The sequence below is a fragment of the Hippichthys cyanospilos genome, chromosome 8 (genome assembly GCF_059441005.1).
Source record: "Hippichthys cyanospilos isolate Australia breed blue-spotted pipefish chromosome 8, RoL_Hcya_1.0, whole genome shotgun sequence".
Lineage (NCBI taxonomy): Eukaryota > Metazoa > Chordata > Actinopteri > Syngnathiformes > Syngnathidae > Hippichthys > Hippichthys cyanospilos.
In genome coordinates this window covers 7,216,614-7,238,024 of record NC_142376.1, presented here as the reverse complement: position 1 = coordinate 7,238,024, position 21,411 = coordinate 7,216,614, and the positions used below count along the sequence as shown (strand labels likewise).

At 39.7% G+C, this 21,411-nt stretch overlaps 1 protein-coding gene across 5 annotated transcripts in view; it reads left to right on the top strand.

Annotated features, from left to right (window-relative positions):
* Positions 1-21,411, top strand: part of wdpcp (WD repeat containing planar cell polarity effector) — a 97,558-nt gene that overhangs the window by 74,072 nt on the left and 2,075 nt on the right. For 2 of the 5 annotated variants that reach the window (XM_088420871.1, XM_088420870.1), the window contains 5 exons: positions 708-831; positions 2,146-2,209; positions 10,424-10,556; positions 14,359-14,452; positions 19,663-19,695. In XM_088420871.1, coding sequence (XP_088276997.1) covers positions 708-831; positions 2,146-2,209; positions 10,424-10,556; positions 14,359-14,452; positions 19,663-19,678 — 431 coding nt within the window. In that variant the 3' untranslated portion in view covers positions 19,679-19,695. Of the gene's footprint in view, positions 1-707; positions 832-2,145; positions 2,210-10,423; positions 10,557-14,358; positions 14,453-19,662; positions 19,696-21,152; positions 21,269-21,411 lie in introns of all 5 variants that reach the window. The other 3 variants (XR_015866341.1, XR_015866339.1, XM_088420872.1) reach the window with 3 other exon arrangements.

Here is a 21,411-nt window from a genome sequence, read left to right as displayed (position 1 = left end):
GGTAATTAAAATTCCCCAAATATACGACTCACCTTTGAATGGAACGCACCCTTAATTTTAGGGTAAGATTCTGGTATTTTCTATGTTACTGTGTATAGGACGCCAATGGCGACAATGTAACTTGTTGCGCATTAAGTGTGCTTCAGATTTCCCCCATTGTGTGCGGTCAGTAAACACCTCGCCAATGAAACATGGAATGCTCTCAAAGCAGGTGTTTTTTTTCCTTTTCCTCGCGTCGCGGCTCGAGTTCCTTTTGCTATAAATACCTGAAGTTGCGCACTATCTGTGTTTCACCAAGTTCATGATTGCATGTATATGCTAAAAGGCTAGACTTAATAAAAGAGTCATTTGAAAATTCATTTCCGTGTTCTCTACCTCAATGGTTCTCGAATCTGGGGGTACTTGAAGGAAGTCCAGGGGGTACTCGAGATTTTAAACCAAACAAACAAACATGCAAAAATCCTTTAAGAATAATTATTGAGGTAATTAAATACTTTAGCAAGAAAAGTGCGTCCTCTATTTGGGGAAAAACGGCGGTTAATTTTGCCATTTTTTGCATCAATTTAATGGAGACTGTGCTGCTCCTTGTGGTCTACACCCCTTGGCCATTGGGCGGCAGTATAATGTGACTCTTGAAGTTGAGTGACCACTTGAGAATAGTGTACATTGTTTTGTTTTTCCTTTTAATTGTTTATTTCTCCCTACAGAGCAACTAGAAACCACGTTGGCAACATTTTACGCCCCGCCAGCGCCTCTTCCTGAAATCGTCACAGCAGACTTCAAGGAATCAGTCCACAAATGTGCCAGACGCTTCTTCCACCACCTTATTCGGTAAAGCAGCTAGATCATAATTTGGAATATACAGACATGAACATTCTCGAAGGTAAAAGTCATCATTTTCGATCAGCTGTTTTGAAGAGGTTTAAATGTTACACAAAAAAATGAATTTAATTATATCCTTTTAAAGGGCCTATAACATGGTATTTTATTTTCTCCACAGTGTACTATGCGCATATAAAAGATATTTGGAAAATTGATGATTTCATTTCTGATTAAATATGAGTTTTATGATACTGATGTTTCTAACCAGGAATTAAAAGTCCTCATTTTCAGAGATCTTGCCTTTTACTGTATGGCTGCCTTGCCCCCATCATGATGTAGCTCAATGGCGTCAGGCCACGCAACATGCATCCATCCATGCATCATCTTTAGCGATCATTCTCACGAGGCTCGCGACTAATGAAGACTATTGCAACAGCATGAATACAGTGCCAAAAAAAAAGAAAAGTATTTTTAAGGTTTGCCTCATTTAAAAAAAAAAAAAATTACTCAATTTTTTTCAATGTATTATTTTTTTTAGCTGTAAACACAAATAATTGTTTTAGTTCTTGTTCTGCATGTTTTATCATTTTTTAAGGCAGAAATCCATTTTCGTGGCGAAGTTAACTGACAACACAAAACAATGTAAAATGTAAAATCAGCGCGAAACAAAAAAGGTGGTTAAAAATTTAACATTCAAAAGCTAAAAGTTGATAAGTTTGACATAAATGTCAGTAGTGAAATCCTCTTTTGCTAGTGCTGTTATGCCATAGGAAAAGATCGTACGTCATCTTTCAAATAACAACATGACTACTCGGGGCTGCAAGAAGTCGGGTCCAAAATGGGTCCGTCAGAAAATGACTCCCATTCCCGAGCCTTTCAAGTCATCTTGTCCCGCCGCTGATGCGCATTTCAAACGTCGTGCACCTGTTTGCGCCATCCTTTCATGCTGGCATCTGTCGCTGTGCGTTTGACTGAAATGGACGCTGTTGTTCACGCCCGCCGCTAGCATCACCCCCTCCTTCCTCTTTCCTGGTTGGCATTCCCCCTTTCTCCTCTCTTATCGCCCACCTGCATTCTTTCTCTCTCCGTTGACATCAAATGGAGGAGGGGACACACACACACACACACACTCACCAAGCATCTCTTTCCCTTGTTTTTGTTTGTTCCACAGTTGGCTCTTGACTACAGGAAGTAAGTTTAGCCGTTTGGTAGTCTGCCTTCTATATGTTTCAAAAAGCACATTCATGTCCTATATGTGCTGAATGTTGTGTTTTCATGTCTGATATTTTATATTTCATTGATGTTTTTTATCATTTTTTTCAGGCATGAGCGCTTGGAGAAGGCCTTCCTGCTCGCCATTGATTTGCAAGCCAAAGATCTTTTCATGGTGAGCCACATTCACTTTTTCTTGAGGTATTGCAGTCTAATAAATAACAAACTTTTTTTTATCAGTGATGCCTCTTTCGACGAATAGTTTTAGTTGTTATCCCATTTTTTTTCCCTAAGTAACGGCTTTTGCAATATAATAATTCATTCACCTCATATATGGGAACAGAGAACCACAGTTGCTTTTGCACTTTTCAACCAATTATTAAATGAGGAATGAAAGGTAGCGAAACACAAATAAAATATTATAAAATAAATAAAATAATAAAATATTAAATAAATATGAACAGTATATAGATTAACTGAATAGAAATCAAAGTGTCACAATAGTCCAATCAGTATTATTGTTTATATATATTCTTTATTAAGCCAGCTGGGCACCTTTTTGTTGTTATTCAGAATATTAACTCATTCAATGCCAGGGACTTATTTTTATTTTATTTTTTTTTAAGAGCCCGAACATTAAATCCCAGATAGTTAAGTATTAAAGCGATACTTAAAGGGACAATAGTTAAAATTTCGACCGTTTTTAATTACGTACATTTACCATTGTTCGTAGCAGGCATGGCAGCCTCCAGAGGAGTGCCACCCCCCTTGTAATATAATTTAATGATAACTTGACCTACGATTATATTTAAAACATACTATTGGTCATTAAGAACACATTTATCTGCAAGTTTTTGAAATTTATAGTCATTGAATTTACTCCTTTTTAACCAAAAACGGTCAAAATCTTACACACTGTCCCCTTAAGTACAGTAAGGACATCAATTTCATTAATACTTAAGTATTAAATCAATACTTAGGTAACTGGGATTGAATGCCTGGACTCTTACAAAAACGTGAAAATACTTTCCTTGCATTGAATGAGTTAAGAGCTATTAGGAAGAAAATAATCTGTTTGCCCGGCTTTTATGAGCCCCACAGTGCCAACCAGAGGGTAACACTTTGAATTGTATACTAAAAAAAACATGGTGCATGTGTTTGTTTGTTTTTTTTTTATTTTAAGAAGTAGTACATCTATAATAAACGGGCCTTCACTGTATTTTATCCTTAGTTTTCAATGCCACTTGGTGAGTTTATGCACAAAAAGCATCTCATTTTTTCCTGAATTGATTTATCTAAATTATTATTTTCCATGGGTCTAGGTTAAAACTAACAGGTTTATATTTTTTGTGTTTCTAAGTTCATATGTATTAAGCATTTAAAGGATGATTTGGGAAAGAAGACTAACTGTTTATGAACGACAACAACTTTGGAACAAAAGCTTGGAAATTTCAGACAGCAAATTCGTTCAAAAACTGTGAAATCACAATGAAATGATAAATATAATGCTTTGTGAAAATAGTTTCCGGAAATCTGTTAATTATACCCCTCAAAAATCTTGTGAATGGCAGCAGCTGCCCCATAAAGTGATCCAATCCGGATCGGTGACACAATAACGAGAATTAATGACGCCTTTCGGACGTGTTCCCTCTCATTTTACCTCGCACTCGTCTTCTCACTAGTGAAGCGGCAAACACAAAATGACCTACAATAAAGGTGCGCCGCCACCTGAGTTTCTCATGAAGTTCAAGAGGCTCCGCTGGCATTGTGCGACCTCTTTTTCTCTGGGCGCTCCATTCAAGCCCGCCACCTCGTTACTCCCCATTTGCATTTGACTTGTAACCCATTCAAGTGTCGGGGAGCAGGTGTGACGGACGCCTTTTCAGCGGCCCTGGGCTCGCCCTTTTTCTTCCACTCCATGCTGAAATGCTCCTCCATGCGGCGGACCCCTTCTTTTTTTTTTCTTCTTTTTTTTCGTATCCATCCGGGGGCCCCGCTCTCGCTCTGAAACGCTAATATGCAGCCCAAGTTGCGGTGAAAAGGTGGAGCCCTGACTGCGGACCTTGAAAGGGTGAAGTGAAGGGGTTGTTGCGGAAGCACAAGGAAAAGGGGGTAGGCGGTGGTATGGATACAAATGGATACAAAGTAGCACAAGGAACTCAGAAACGTAAGGAAATTTCTAAAAAAGGGAAATAAATAATATATAAATATATATATATATATATATATATATATATATATATATATATATATATATATATATATATATATATATATATATATATATACATTCATACAGTGCTGCATTAAGGTTGAAATGTATGTATTGAAATGTCATTAATCCTTTCTAACCTCAGCTCATCAGTACTAATGTTACTTCTTTGCAGAGAATAAAGAATATATGACTAAGTACTCTTATAATAGTCTGTCTTTATGTGTTGCTACACCGTTTGTGCTCTAGACATTTTAGCACCACAATATTTAACACTATTCAGTGATCTGGGATCAACCAGCAGACTGAAAGGCTAGGCTACATTTAAATAAGCGATGTGTATTTTTTTTCATGTTATGCTTAGTTTAATTGCACTTCAATAGATGACATTAAACGACTCAAAGCCTCTTTTTGAAGAAGAAGATTAAACGTTCGTTTGTCATTGAAGTGCTGCTTATCGTGCAGGAAGTCAATTTTGGTTTTGTGCCATCAAAAACATACATGGTGCTCTTTAAACCCATAGTTCAAACAGATTATAACCATACTTTTTCCAAAATGTTGCTCTTAATCCGAACATAGTGTATGGTGATTTAGCTCCTCGTGGATGAGTGGCATTGACCTCAATAGAAAAGGTCTCCAAAAGGTTAGCTTTACAGCCGTTAGCATTGTTTTTTTTTTTTTTTCCCCTCGGTGATCAAGCGAGCAGTAAAAGTCAACAGTGACATTTCACCCCTTGCTCTAATTAGGTTGTTATGTTGCTTTAACCCGCCGCTTGGACGACGCCACTGGGCTGGGTTGTTTGAGGGGTGGGGGGGGTTAATGAGGGTAACCCCACCAATCCTCACCCAACTTCTTTCCGACTTCTAACTTGCCCACACAACTCAATAACGCATGGCCGACTGGCTAAAATGCACACACACTCCACGCAGATGACCCAGCATGATACTCACACCCCCCGCCCTGCCGCCGCCCCCTCCCCGGGCACTATTGTTAATCGCTAACAATAGCGCTCCCCTCCAAAAGAAGAAAGCTTTTGTTCAAGTGAAACACTTTAGTGTCGGCCCAAATTGAAGGGGAGGACGGAGAAGGTAGGGTCAGGAGTGGGGTGGGGTACAAGTAGAGGTCTTTTTTTTGGGGGGGGTTACATACATATCTTGGGTAGAGGGGGGGGGGTCGCCTCTTAACTAGCCTCTGACAATGACTCTGATAATGATAAAATTGGCAAGAGCAATCCTCATGTTTTCTGCCCTGAACTCTTTCCCAGCTGATTAGCACATGATACACACTTATTATTTAAATAATAGAACATAGAATACGTTTTTATGAATTTATGCAGTGAGGAAAAAATTATATACACTATACTATATACTGTACTTACTAATTAAATTGAAAAATATGATTGCCCAGCTCAGTTACATTTCATAACATATAATCCCCATTTTGATAATGAAAAAAAAAACTTTCCGCACATACCATTTGGGCCGGGATCATAGTTGTCACTGCTCTATTGTTGCCTACTTAGCTCTTGACAACGATAATAGTAATAATCAGGTAATTCCTCTTCCCCCCCACCCTTGCTCTTTTTGCAGCTCGTTAGTGCATATTACCCACGTGTTAATTAAATCAAAAGCTGCGTGATAGCACAATCTGATGCCAGCTCATTTGACACACCCCCTCTCCACCGCCATCACCTCCCCCATTCCCACCCCTAGCGCTGTGTTTTTACGCCGAAATACATCTTTAGCAGTTATCCCGCGCCACTATCTTGATGCCGGGAAAGGCTGAATGATGGCGAAGTATCACACGTTCTCGCCATTAAGCTCTTTGTTGTCTCTCAGATGACTAATTAGCGTTTATGAAAGTCCTTAACACCTATCTGATACAAGTGCTAGTCAAACACAAGGCTAACAGGTGTGTGTGTGCGCGTCTACGTGTGTGTGCGCATGTCCAGGGATTAAGCCTGCGTTAATTAGTGTAAGTGTATTTTATCATTTGCATACTTGAGCGTTTGGTAAGGGTCCAGAGCTGCTCGTCAGCTAAAGATAAGAGAAAAGTCCATAGCGAAACATTTTAATTTAGCATATTTATTCCCCCCTCAGAATGCACTGTTAAACAGAACTCATTTTAACAGTTGTGATGTTCATTTTAATATGTGTAAATCCACTCAGTAGTTGAATGAATGTGTTAAGTCCCCCTGACAAGGACTTTATGTTTATATTGGGAGTGGCAAACAGGTAACAATTCAATGCTACTTTTGTTCTTTTATGCACGTTTTTAGTATGAAGTTGTCAAAGGGCGCGTCATCCATAACACAATATTAAAAGGATTTTATTCAAAAAGACAGTGCCAGTCAGAAAGCAATTGGAAACATCCTCTCATTCAGTCAATCCAGAATTGTTCGATATATATTACACCCGTTGACCTGATAACAGTTTTACACATTTTGGTATTCTCTCAGTTGGATTACGTCACTTTAAGAGACCTCTAAATGTTTCTAACAGTCTTTGAATCTTAAAGTGTTTGGAGATTGAAGTAAGTAGAAGTGCTTATGTGTTAGAATGTTAACTCTATTAACATTATTTAGTATCTTCAGTGTTATTATAATATAAGAAGAGATGAATGTCGATTTTTCAATTATTTCAGCATTTTTTTTGCCAAATATAATGCTCAATTTGTATCTAAAATATGACTGTGCATTAAGCCAATACTATAAACAATTTGCAAATGTGTTGTATTTTTTGTAATCATCCACCATGTTTTTTTTCTCATTATAAAATCTCAGTTTATGTGTGGCCTTGGACCCAACTCTAATGCAAAAAATGAAAGAATCTACAGCCGAAATTGTGCACCATATTTAGAAAACAGCAAAAGCGATTGACCCCCACCAAGGCGAAATCAAATGTGCTATGTGCAAGCTTATGAATTGAATCATTAAGATTATAGGAAATATCAAAAAAAGGTACACCTATTTTTTTAAATAAAAAACACTGCCTATACCTTTATCCAGATAATAACCCACCAAAACGGCCACCTTGGCGGAGGCAATAAAAGCGATAGCGGGTCAGCTGCGAAAGTGCAACTTAAATCCCATAAAAGGAACCAATCGTCATTTTTGATCCCGCTTGACAGCGACGCGCGGCCTGTTAATGTGCGCCAGTTATCCTAATCCGCCATTTATTTGGACGTCACCCAAATATCAGTCAATATTGGGCTCTTAGCTTCCCACCCGCCCGTAGCACCTCCCCTCGCTGAAATACGGGCCCGCTAAAACACGGGCCTCTTTATCAGCGCCGCTGTTGGCTGGCGCGGCGCAACCCCTAAAGCTCTTGTATAAATAAGATTAGTGTTGCGTTTGAACGGCGGGAAATAAGAGGTGTAATATCTGATGGTTTTATGCGCAGTATTACTGTTATCCCTGCTTAGTCGCCTTGATACGCTTCTCTCTTTCTCTCCCTCTCTCTTCCTCGTTTCACATTCGTTCATTGTTTTCTTCCCTTTCTCTCACTCTCTCCACGATCCAGACGGCTTTATGAGGCGCTAAGCTGGAATAAAGCGCCCCGCGTTCAAATGTTCATATTGTCCTGTTGGGTATGTCATGCAATATCGCTTCCCCGCTGTGTGCACTTTCACACGCATGCACACACCCTACTACGATTTCCCGCATAATTGTACTGTTAGAACGTTTTCGTCCTGAGGTAGACTTAAAAATATCATATTTTCCGCACTATAAGGCGCATCAGATCATAAGGCGCACCTTCAATGAAGGCCTAGTTTAAAACTGTTTTCATTTATAGGGTGCACCGCATTATATGGCGCATAGAATAGAAGCTACAATAGAACTATAATAGCGGCTGTGGCTTTTTATTGCCTTCTTTATTATCATGTGGAATGTAGGTCTGCTCGGGGAGGTGAACGGAATAATAATTTTATTGTGTAGTGTTATTATGTATATGACAATGTGGAATATAGTCAGGGCTTAGGTGACAACCAATCACGGCTCAGCTGTCGAATATTACATGAGCAAACTCAAAGAGCAGATGAGCCATCAGTGTTCTGCACCGAATAGTTTAATTGTCAAATTAATGACAGGTAAAATATCAACTTTGCAGTGCTGAAAATAGCTCAATAAGTGACATAGGCCTTTAAATATTCATTTAAGTAACGAAAACCTTTCCAAGGTGATTCCAAACTGGTAGTGTCGGTTGGCTGTATTGTGACATCATCGAATTAGTTGCTCTGCCCATTATCAATAAGTAATTCTGGTTGACATGTAATTGAGGGGCGGCGCCCTCATGCTCTCCGCCGCCTCGGCTCCTTTGAGCTTCCATTGAGGCCATTTTGTTGTGGTCCATTTTCGCATTTCCTCCCTAACTGCCCGCCACAGAGGGCAGACGCCGCACTATAATTACCCAATCTGTTCCCATTCATACGCTTCCATTTTCTGGCACCCCCCCCCCCCCCCACCCTTTCCGGCCTGTGTTCCCCTTTGCGCCTCATCTCTTGTGGCAAGCAGCGGCCCTCCTCCTCCTCGTCTCCTCGCCCCTGTGGGGGTACAAAAGCCGGCCCCGCAATATGCGGGTATTAGGGCAGAGTGCAGGCCCAGCTGGGCGCTGCCTTGAGCAGCTGAGGGTTATCCGCGAACGAGCTCCCGAGTCGCCACGGCGTGCTCGTGTGATGCCGCTGATGCGGAAAGGCTCCCCTCAACATGCCGCAGCCTTTGATGGGCCCCAGGGCCCCGCGCCCGGCCCGGGAGCCACTCTGTGGGGGCCCGGATGTGATTCATTCTCACACCAAGTCACTTTGCCGGCGTTTTGATTGTCTTCCCCTCTTCTTGGGAAGTTCCATCATGGGTTTGGCTGTTTTTTGTTTTTGTTTTTTAATGGTAATTCATGCGTGTCAAACATGTAGCACAAAAAAAATAATAATTAAGGCTGACTATAAATAACATTATAATCTATAATTGGATAAGTATACCTAAACCTGTGTCCTTTTTAACATTAACAAAAGAAAAAAGTAACAGAAATCCACTTTGAACAACTGTAAATTATTTTTTACAGTGTTTACACAGGTTACAGCTTAGTCTAAAAGAGAAAAAAATAACCAAGTGCATCAAAGTGCCTGAAACAGAAAAAAAAAAAAAAAATCTTATTTTAACATGACAAACACAAAGCCTTTTCCCTGGGGTCATCTGTGCCCTCCCCGGCATTACCTCGCGTCCCCCCGGGGGGCCAGCCCTACAATTTGAGAACCACTATTGTAAACCAATGTAAAATAACCACTGGCTTATAATGAAAATAATAATTATCTGCCAGTTTTTATTTTGACTGGCAAACAAAAATTAAAGAACTTTGTGGGATGTGAGCCAATTGACGGGGACCACTTGGTGAAAACGCGAGGGGGGCGAGAAAAGGATGAACAACCAAAAAGTGACTTCAAAGACAATTAAGTGGTGTCGGTTCCGTTTTTTTCACTATATTTTCTGTGAAATGCACTGTTTGATACTCGAACTACAGAATCAAACTGATTATTATGCTGCAAAAGTTTGTTTTCCCAGATCTGTGGAGGTCAAAAATATGTAGAAAAAAAATCATGAAACAAGATTTCAAACTTGGGTTTTCGACACCTCTGCGTACACCGAACAAAAAAAGCACACAAACGTAATTGAACATTTTGCCGAGTGATCCCATTCTATTAGCCAATTCCACTCTGCCTTTTTATTCATTTCAATGAGGAAAATATGATTTGAGATGGTGTTTTTCTTATTTTGTGGTGCGAATCAAAGGCAAATCTGAATGTGATGTGGAGGTTTGACATCGGTTTAGCACTTCATGGTTCAAAGAGAATCATGCGGAAGTTAGCGCATTTGAATATAGGCTGCCGTACTAATGTGAGTTTGTGTGTTGAATGAGTCCCCGCTTTCCACATGTGACAGATAACATCCCGCCCCAGTTCAAAACCACACGCAAGCAGCCTGATTTCAAAGTTTTCCCCAGGAAAAGCCACATTTCATCCGGGCTTCTGATGTGGGCCTTCAAACATCTCCTTTTTCCATTTCATCTGTTTCCTTCTCCTTGCACCCCTTTTGCCATGCCCCCTCCCCAAAAAGACAAGTATTGTCACCCTGGCCCAGATTCATTTTAGATTAACGCGTCTTTCTCTTTCGCTGTACCTTCAAAGGACCTCCATTACGTGGCAAGCGATAAGGGCGAGCTGGTGCTGGCGGAGGTGGCCAAGAGGAAGGCCAACCGAGTGGCGGAAGTGCGTGACGGCCAGGAAATCGTCGCTGTGATTAACCGCAAAGACGCTGAAGGTGACTTGCTTTTTTTTTTTTTTTAACAGAATGCATGGATCTATCATAGTCCTCTTACATACTCAGATAGAAATTATGACCCTGAGGTCTCACCGTTGTGAAAAAAGTTTGGACACCCCTGACTCATGGTAACGTAAACTTTTTTTTTTATAGTTAAGTCTTCAAAAATGTTGTAAAAAAAAAAAAAGTGCTATTTAATAAGCACAAGGTCATAAATTTCACTAAAGCAGTCTTAAAAGCATTAAATTTGGCTTCCTGAAACCTCTTAACATATTTTCATACTCTAAATCAATAAATACCAAATAATATTTAAGAAATATTGTCATTTAATATTACCAGGCCTTATTGCCCACTCTATGTCATCATATTTATTTGGAGGAGTGCTATCAAATTTTCAAAGAAGCTTTAAAAAGTCAAGCCAGCTGTAGAATGTTGCATATAGTAATTATTTCTTAAAATTTTGTATCCTCATCCTTAAATAAATATTTGTAATTTAAATCATAGAGTGAAGGAGAGATTTTCAATTTATGTTATGTTAAAAACTCTTATTATGGCTTCCTCTGTGTCAAATGTGTCATAAAAAAATGTACAAATGTGAATTTATTTGATGTATGAAGTAAATATTGCCCACTATCAAATTTTAGACTTCTCCTTCACTGAATATTAGTATTAATTCTAAACATTTAATGATGCTGAAAAGGTCTTTGATTTTGCTGTCAAAAATGTTCAGAAGTAATAAAGCAAACTTGCTTAACATACTGTGATACATAATATTTCGCATAGGTTATATGTGTCTATCAAATGTGCACCCTCTTTTTTTGGTAATTAGTCTTTTAAATGTACTTTTTAAAGGTAAATTCCAGGCTACCGAGACGCGTTTTCAAACTGTGCTGCTACTCAAACTGTCTGAAGAACACAAATACCAGAGGGGATCAAAGCGCCTTCCCGATTACACGCTCGCCATTCCTTACCCGACGATGTTCTCATTCCACGCAAAAACTTGACGAGCATGTCCGATGAGTCCTTCGGAAAAAGAAAGTGCGTCGCCTAGGGGTGGTTTACGACGGCGTAAGGTCGTAAGCCTACGGCCTGCTGCCGCTCGGCCAATGAAATCCAGCGCTTTGCCCTCGTGGCCCTTTTTGTAAGCCTCTTAATTGTCTCCTCAATGATTCGTCTGCATCACCTGCAGCTCGGCCTCGCCTTGGACCCAAAACATTGCATTGAGGACACTGATCAGGCAGTGAAAAGAAGCTAATCTTCATTTTTACAAGTGTTGGTTAGGTGAGCAATGCAAGGAATTTCTGCATAGAATTGAACTGGATGTCACTACTTTACAGTGTAAAATACTGACATCCAGTTCAGTTGAAGCCTCATGAACCGCTTGAAGGTTTATTTTATTTATTTGGTTTTTACTCCCCAAAATGGTGCTCTTGGGTTTTTTTTAAAAAAGGCTAATTCTATGGAAATATATGAATGACATGATGGGTTACAATCTATGGACAATAGTCATAGGCTTTAGGTCTATGGTGTTCATCTTAAATTTCGGTCTGTGAACTGTGGTTTGGGGGAAGGCAACCATTTCTAGTGTATGTCTTTATGCTTCAGGGACAGCAATGCTATTATCTATTAAATATGCTCTACAAACAAAATTCTGTGGAGTATGATTCTATGAGTATTATCTTTGATGGTTTCTAGACAACGGTCTTGGAGTTTGGCCTATGGTCCATGGACGCTTGTCTATGTGATGCATTGTGATGCATTGGTCAAAAGTTACACATTTCCACCATACTTCTAGGGTTTTTAGGTACATCGTTGCCCCTGAGACAATGAAATCTATTGAAATCCATTGTAGCCTACGCATTTAAATCATTTTTTTGGAGGTTGCTGCATGATTTAGCTTAATCTAAAACCTTGGTCTATAAACTATACACTATAATCTGTTGACCTTCGCCTGAAGTCCATAGTTCATTGTTTGTACAGTATATCACAGTCCACAATTCAGAGATTGTCAGTAGTCAATAGACAATTAATTTTAGACTATATGGACCAAAGTATGTAGTCGCTGTACCATTGACTTCAAACAATCATCCATAGACCACAGACCTTACACCATATGACCATAAACCATAGTCCATAGATCAGGCACGTCTAAACCCGGTCCCGGAGGGCCGCCTATCCTGCAGGTTTTTAAGCTTTCTGTGCTCCCAACACACCTGATTCAAATGATCAGCTCATCAGCAAGCTCAGTGGAAGCCTGATAACAATCCTGATCACTTGAATCACCTGCATTGGATGACGGAAACATCAGAAACATGCTGGATAGGCGGCCCTCAAGGAACGGGTTTGGACATGCCTCCTATAGATCATAGTCCAAACACAATTAGACCATAAACTGTACAAAATCAATATTCCACAGACCGTAGACCAGGGTAGGAGAACTCCAGTACCTCATGAGTGGTACCCACATTACCTGCATGAATTCTAACTGATGAATGGAAGTCAATCTTTCATATGGCAGCATATTTACATAGACAGAGCACACAATATTCTGTTGGCCTTGAAAGGTGAGTGAAAATACTGAATATACTGGCCCTTTCGAGGTTTCTTTTTCCAATCATACTTGGCTCTGAAAGAGTTAATAAACCATATTCTACTGTCCGTCTATTAAAGTCAATAGACCACAACCATGAATACTAGTCTATAGACCATGGTCATTGGAAGTCCATAGGCCACACGCCAGCCTGAAAACCATAGTCCATGTATCATAATCCAAATGGATAAATTCAATCATGTAAATGAAGGCCTATGGTTATCCTTTGCTTTACATGGAGAAAATCTGACAAGAATTAGGTTATTTTATTTGTCTTCCAGGAACAGTTCAGAGTTCATTCTGAAATTCAGTCTCCTTTAGATGCATTTAACATCTTTCCGGGACACTGTGTCTTTGTGTTGAATCCGAAAGATGATTTTTGCGCACGTCTTCTCGCGCTCGCGAACGTCTTTTTGTAAACGGCGCACTCAAAACGCACAATGGAAGAATCACAGTGCAGCTTAGCGACAGTCCTTTCAGAAAAGGCTGCTGGCTGACAAGTGTAGCGATGGGCACAGATACGCCATTGTGAGCCTCACCACAAGTGGGAGGCGAAGCTTTCTCTTTCACGCTATCGCTTTTTCTTCTGGGTCGCCTTTTTTTTTTTTTTTTTGCCAAGAGCGCGAGCCAAGTGGCTTTGACGCAGCTCCCGTGTGTGAAGTTGCCACGCGGCCGCCGGGCCTCGGCGCTGGCGTCGGGACAAGAAGAGCTTTATCTGGAGATCCACGTCTACTCTGTCGAAAAGCCTGTTAGCTTCAGCGTGTCCCCTCCAAAGAACAGCTGTTAGTTTCGCTGTTTCGCATTCCCGCTTGCTGTTTAGCACAACCTCCGCCGCTCGTTTGAGGAGGGGGATCTGCCGTGCTGTTGTCACGGCGTGAAATCCTCCCAAAGAAAAAAAAACGGGCACCTGTTCTGCCAGCCGAAAATATAAATCATCGTAAAAAATGATGACACTTCGTCGCTATATATGAGCACCCTAATTGCTGCCATTTAAAGGCAATACTGTAGTTGTCAGGTTTTGTTGTAAAGACAACTTGATGTGTCTATAAATGAATGACCAGGAATTTAACCCTTTCACTTTTTTTTTTTTTTGAAAAAAATAAAACTTATGGCATATATGACTTGTTTACAAGTCTAGGATACTTGGAAAGTGCCTTTTTACGGCGCTGTACTTGTATACTGTTCACCCGTTCAACATTTGATTGTTTTTAGATGCAGTAAAAGAGAAGAACGGTTTGAGTGCTTCCAGCCAAGGCATCAAAAGCACAACTGGACCATCGCACTCAAACGCCCCCAAAACAACACTGTGAGTTCTATGTCCATAATATTAAAGTTGCTTACAACTGCAAATTGCTCCTAACGTATGGATCAGTAATCATGAACAAGGGTCCATTGATCATAGACTACAATCCATGAACAATATTCTAACAATATTGCAGGTATCAGCAACTCACATTTAACCCTTTTGTTACGATTACAAGGAACACAAATTATGTATTTGTTTTAGCCACTAACTTATGTTAATTTCTCAAGAGCAGCAACAAGGTCTCTAGGTGTGTAAGACCTGCAGGTGTGTGTGTATTTACAAAGGGTACCAAAAGCTTTAATTAGAAACCCACTCACAAACTATCAAAGGCAGATCAATACTTAATTTTATACCTTTATGTTAACGTTTGGTTCTCAAAAATTATAACATCCTTGGTCATTTTGGTCCAGATACAAAAATGTCAGAATTTTCTTGTGTGTAATTCTGCTGGCTAACAACTTTTTTTGTTCAAGCCTTAGAAGCAGCAATAATATCGTAGGGACATTTTGACCTGTGCTTTGCTTATTTATCAGAAATTTGCAAAAGTTGAACAAGTTTTAAAAATCCATATAAACACCACTTTTAATTGGTTCAATATTTACTTGACAATTTGACCCACAACTTAACAGACGAGTAAATATTTTTTTAATAATGTGCCAGGGACTTTTCAAATTAAGAGCAAATTAATTGGAACATGAACCGACCGGTAAATTGTCTTATAGGGACTCCTTCGCTAAACGTATGCCCTTATTTTATTTAGGCAAGCGTGCATTGCCATTAGTCACGTCATTCGGTTAGAGTGCATGGCTAAAAAAAGTAATTCCTTGAAAAAGGTTGAGAATCACTGCTATCGATCACAGATAATCTTAGTCCAAAAATCATAACCCAAAGATTGCAGCACACTATCCGTTAGCCACGTTTCGTAATGGTAGTTTGCAGTCCAATCAATAGAGTTGATAGTTGATATGGGGGCCACCAAATTCTGTTCCCATGCAGACCCTTTGGCCACGTTGTAAATATTGGCCTACGTTGTGTTATGGTGAACATGGCAGAAGACTGTCTGTTTTTATACTCTATTGCACATAATAAGTTCCCTCCTTTTTTTTTTTTTTTTCGCAAAATGACACGGAGCTCCCACCCCCGGGCTTCTTATTTGTGTGTGCATGCGTGTGTTACATATTGCGCCTCATCATTGTGTGCATTATGACGCGTACGAAAACAAACACGGCCGTCGTCTCTGGTGACGTTTGAAATGTCAAAGCCGTATCGCTTTTGGCTCTTAGACACTGGCGCGGGCCGCAGCGCTTTCAAAACGCCACCATTTGGAACGCCTGACGAAACCCCAGCCATGCTTTTAATACAACAGTGCGAATGAAGAGTGTGACTAAACACACAAATGTGAGCATCCGCGCTTGTATTGTAAAAGGGGGACAAGTATCATAGTGGAGTGTTTATACGGGATTTGTGTTCTTTGCGTCCTCCCGAGGCTTTTGGCGGCTCTTTGACTGATGACTCCGTCCACCCGGCCTTCGAAATCCCTTCCTATCCTCCAATTTAGGTCTGGGGCGGTAGAGATGCTTGGTGCTAAGCTCCTCATGTTTTTTTTTTTTAAATAAAGTCTCCGTAAAGGAAACATTTTGGCACCACACTGCCCCGGGTTTTCGCCCGCCGACTGAGGCCAAGCATCACTCATCCCGGGGAGGGAGACGCTAAAAAAGCCTTCGCTTTCTTAAAAGAAAAATGTTATACATCAACCCCCCCTCCTGTTCTAGCATTCAGCCATTGTCATCTTTTTCTCAGATGGACTTTCTTTGTTTCTCACGCAAAACAAGCTCCAGCTTAGCTTTTGGTGCATTTGGCTCCATGCGCGAGCACAATGGCAGTCCGGGGGCTCTCCGGCATCCGCCCCCACCCCCAAAGCGCGGCGAAATCCAAAAATCAACATCCGTGCCGAGTGAGAATGAGCGGGAATTTGGGATGCGGCCCAACGTTTCTTTGATGGCCGCCGGCCTCTTTCGCTCTCAGCTACATTGGCAGAGCATCTCGGTTTCGCTGCTCGGTGTCAGTTTAACGTCTGTTTCTCACTTTAATCATCAATTAGAACCAAAGCCCGCCGGCCGTAATCCGCAGTCCGTAGTTCGTAGATTTCACCACGGCCATTCAACTGTAGGCCATTTTCTTTTACCGGAGAGAAAAGACATTAGAACAGACTTTGTGAACTATTCAATCATTGTGAACAGACTGTAATCTATTGTGTCAATTCTATAGACCAGGGGGTTCTCAAACTTTTTGGAGTCAGGGACTTCCTTTTGGAAATCAATCTTCCCCCATTGCAAATGTTTGCAGAAACAAAACCATACAAAAATAATATAAGCCAAACGTAAGACCTTTTTATTCACCCACATATTCAATTTGACAAGTATTTCTTATTTTTCAGCGCTACTGAAGTTTGCGAAATAAAAATGTTTTAGAATTGCACGCTTCCTCATAACAAACTGGGCCAGTTTCCCCCCAAAAGAGGTTGCTGCCAAATATTTAGTAACTAAATAATCAAGCTCTTTGATATGACGTGGATTATTACGTGGGTGTATTTGACAAATTTAAAAAATATCACACTTTTAAGTCTATTAAACTGCTTCAATTGATTGCTTTAAGAGTCATCAATGCATTTACAATTTAATATAAAATAAAATGAAATGGACTCTTTCAGTGCCATGGACTAGAATTCTTTTCTTTTAAAATAGTAATAATGATAATAAATAATACAGTTCTGGTCAAATATGTTTTTTTATGGAGAAGAGCTGACACCCTAGACTGCTGCCTACCTAATACAAGCCAATTGAGCACTGTAGTGCTAACTGTGACCATTGGATGGCAGTGTTTCCACACTTACAACACAGCTATTACCTACATCAATTCTAACTGAAGAATGGAAGTCAATTTTTCATTTGACAGCACCCATATTGACATAGAAATAGCACACAATATTCCGTCGGCCTTGAAAGATGAGTGAAAATGCGAAATATACTGGCCTTCTAGAAGTTTCCTTTTCCGATAATGCTTGGCACTACAAGGTAAATTTATATATTTTTTTATTAATAGCTCAAATTATTTCACGGTCCCCCAGGGACTAACCCCACTTTGAGAACCGCTGCTATTGACCATAGGTGTGAAAGGTCCGGTCCTAGAGGCTTGGTATACTGCAGGTTTTCGATGCTTCCCCCCAAACACACCTGCTTCGAATGATTTGGATCATTTTCAAGCTTCTATAGAGCTTGTTGATTAGCTACACATTTGAATCAGGTGTACTGGAAAACTCAAAGGATCCCGGCCCTCGAGGACCGGAGCTGGACACCTGTTCTATAGACCATCGTCAATAGTGAATACCGATTGTGCAGCTTGGTATCAAATGCTAGTCCAAGGAACTGTGTTTCATCTACAGACCTTATTCCACAGACCTTAGCAAAATGACCATAGTACCAAAGCCTTGTCATTCCACCATAGTCCTTTGACTATAGTCCATCGAACTTATTCCACAAATCAAAGACCGCAGTGAAAACCACATCAAACATAGTCCACAGTGTTGCATTATTTTGATGCGATGTGACCCCCATGATCTTGAATATTTATTTTTTTTGCTCAGCACTGACAGACAAACCAGTCAGGGACGAAGTCAGCCGCCAGGATACCGATACCAACTTCATGCGTGTGCGTGCGTGTGTCTGCCTGTCACACACGGCTATCTGCGTGTTGTGTCTCGTGCACACGCCTTATCGCAGGCTGCAGCTTAACCTTTGCAGGTGAAAGAGGCGAAGGAATATAAATAAGAATAAACACATGTGGCGGGCTAACCCGACGAGCCGCGACCACACTTTGTGGAACGTTGTTGTCACGTCCCCCGAGATGTACTTTGCAAAAATAGTCTTCTACCAAAATGGAAATTCAAATGAGAAATCAACGTAAAACACATTGCATTTTTTCCCTAATTTTGTAAATGCTTTTAAAGGTGTAATAATTCAAATGATTTATGAGTTTTTTTTTTTCGTCAACCACTCAAATTGTTCAGTGGCATCAGCTCTATCCATACATATGTAGTTTATTTATTAACACCCACAAAAACGTGAAAAATGGTATGGTCTGTCTTTGTAGTCTGTGTTGTGACGATGACACTTTAAGACAAAGCCATTACCTGGTTTCTACCGCCACCTACCGTCTTGAAGTGAAACAGAAGTCAACAAGGAATTTTTTGTTTGTTGACATAGTTTGACCGCCGCACAACCGAATGCTGCAAAAATTGCAGAAAAATCAATGGACTAAATCCTATTAAAATGCATCTCAAAAATTGTAATAAAATGGTTTTATATGGTCCAAAATTTGGACAATGATTATTTTTGTACATAAAATCTCGCACGTCCAGCTGCAATCACATAGAAATGTTAGAATCGTTGTATTTTGAAATGTTACATGTTTTAATCAATGTTTTAATTTCAGCTTCCTGATGTTTTTTTCTCATTGATTCTTTTGAGATATCATTAAAAAAAATCCATAATGAAGGGTTAAAATTGATTATCCTGTCCATAATTATGTTTAATAACTTTTTTTTCAGTCATCTAAGGTTCAAACTGAGATGCTGTAACTGCTCATTAATGATTATCTTCTATGCGTATGCTAATAGTTTATCCATTACAATTAGCATTAGCACGCGACTGATTACCGTTTAAGGTCAACAAACCCTAACTACCATTTAGTTATATTGGCCATTACCACCATGAATAATTATGATTTCAAAGTACAAATCAAAGTAAAATTAAATGCCTTGAAGACATGAAATAACATTACCTTCCTGCATGATTTCACAAGCTGTTTTTTTTTTTTTTTTGTGACCCTTTAACATATCAAATGATTCCAATTTGCAGACTGATGGGGGATTGTTACGCTGCCGTTTGATAATCCAGACTGTGGGCTAACGGAGGCGATTTGCGTCACATTGTTTTCAAAATCTGCATAAGGGTTTTAATGTCAATCACGAGCTTATTAATGCGCGGCGCTCAGAGGCAGAGATCAGCGTAAGTGACAACAAGTTAAACACCAGCCCGGGCGCCGTCTTCAATTACTACAGCCGGCCTGTTCACACCTTGTACGGGGCGTGTGGATGTGCATGTAAGTTTATGATTATCCCTTAAATGCCTGTTCCCTTTTTTCTTCTGCAGGAAGCCAGGAAAATGAATGAGGTGGGCCTCAATGTGAGTTGTTTTTTGTTTTTTTTTCACAGTTTATCATTTATTTTTGTCGGTGAATGTTTATTTTAAATTTTAGTAAGATATGAACTGCCTATGCAGCAAAGTCTACTTGTTTTTTTATCGATATCAGATACCGGTGGCCATTTTGCCACTTTGCTGTCGATTGAAAATGACATCACGGTTGCTCAGAGCTCTAGTCACATGACTAAACGCAAAAAGCAGGTGAGCTGTGATTGGCTGTTAGCTTAGCAGCTAAGGTGTCAAACTCCAGTCCTCGAGGGCCGGCATCCTGCATGTTTTCCAGTTTTCTTTCCCCAACACACCTGATTCAAATGATTAGCTCATTAGCAGGCTCTGAAAGAGCTTTAAAATGATCCCAATCATTTGAATCAGGTGTTTTTGAGGGAAAAGCTTTGAAAACATGTAGGATACCGGCCCTCGAGGACTGGAGTTCGACACCTGTGGCTGAGCTCTTAGCAACTGGGATATATATAACAAAAAATATATATTTTGTTGCATAACTCATATTCCATTATGAAATTGAAGGTGTTTGGTGATTTTTTTTTTTTTTTTTTTGCTTTAACTTCCCCTTTAACTTTTTTGGAAACCTATTTGTAGCAACATTTTTTTCCTTTTTCTTTTTCCCCTTCCCCCTTCTCATATATATATATATATATATATATATATATATATATATATATATATATATATATATATATATATATATATATATATATGTATATGTGTATATATATATATATATATATATATATATATATATATATATATATATATATATATATATATATATATATATATATATATGTATATGTATGTATGCTTCTTTTTTCCTTGCATGCTCTTTTTTTCTTTTGTGCTTTTTTTTTTCTCTTGTGAGTTTCTTTTTTCTGGTGTACCTTTTTTACTGTGTACTTTATGTGTGTTTTTTTCTTGCATGCTTCATTTTTCTTTGGTTCTTTTGCCTTCTTTCATTGCATTTTTTTTCTTGTGTGCTCTTTTTTTATTGTGTGCCTGTAAGGGGTTTTTGTTTGTTTTTGGGGTTTTTTTGGTTAGTTTTTTTGTTTGCATGGTTTGCACCTCAAGGGCACTGTACTTTTTATTGCTAACAGTGGCTAAATTAGTAGATGCCTTTAAAGAACAGCAAATTGCACTAAAGTATCAAAACACTCAACAGTTGACGTTCATAAGTTCAAAGGTCAAGATTGTATGGTGTTTTAGCTCCAACCTGAAAATTCACCCAAAAACTGTCTTCGTTTTGTACTTTTTGTACACAAGACAGTATTTTTCCATAATGTGACCCCCTTCAAGGGAAACACCTTGAAAATGTTCCATTAATCACAGTTTAATATATTTCCCTTGCTTATATTGTATTTTAGGTGTGCTCACATTTGTGTGTGTGTGTGTGTGAGATTAAGGCCGGCAGTTTTATTCATGAACAGGAGCCGAGCGGCGACGTTAAAGCGTGGCACCTTTCCTGAGCATCCGCCATGCCGGTGTCAGAGCTGTCGACGCGGCGCGCTCGCCTGCCTAATCTGACAGCGCCTAATCCCTCACTGTATCCTAATCTATTTATTTTGCATTCTAAGAGGATTTACATCCCCCCAAACCCCCCCCCCCCCTCCAAAAAAAAAAAAAAAAAACATATACAAGGAGCCGTGATTGGAAATGGACAGAAGATCAGCGAGGATGCTTTTCATT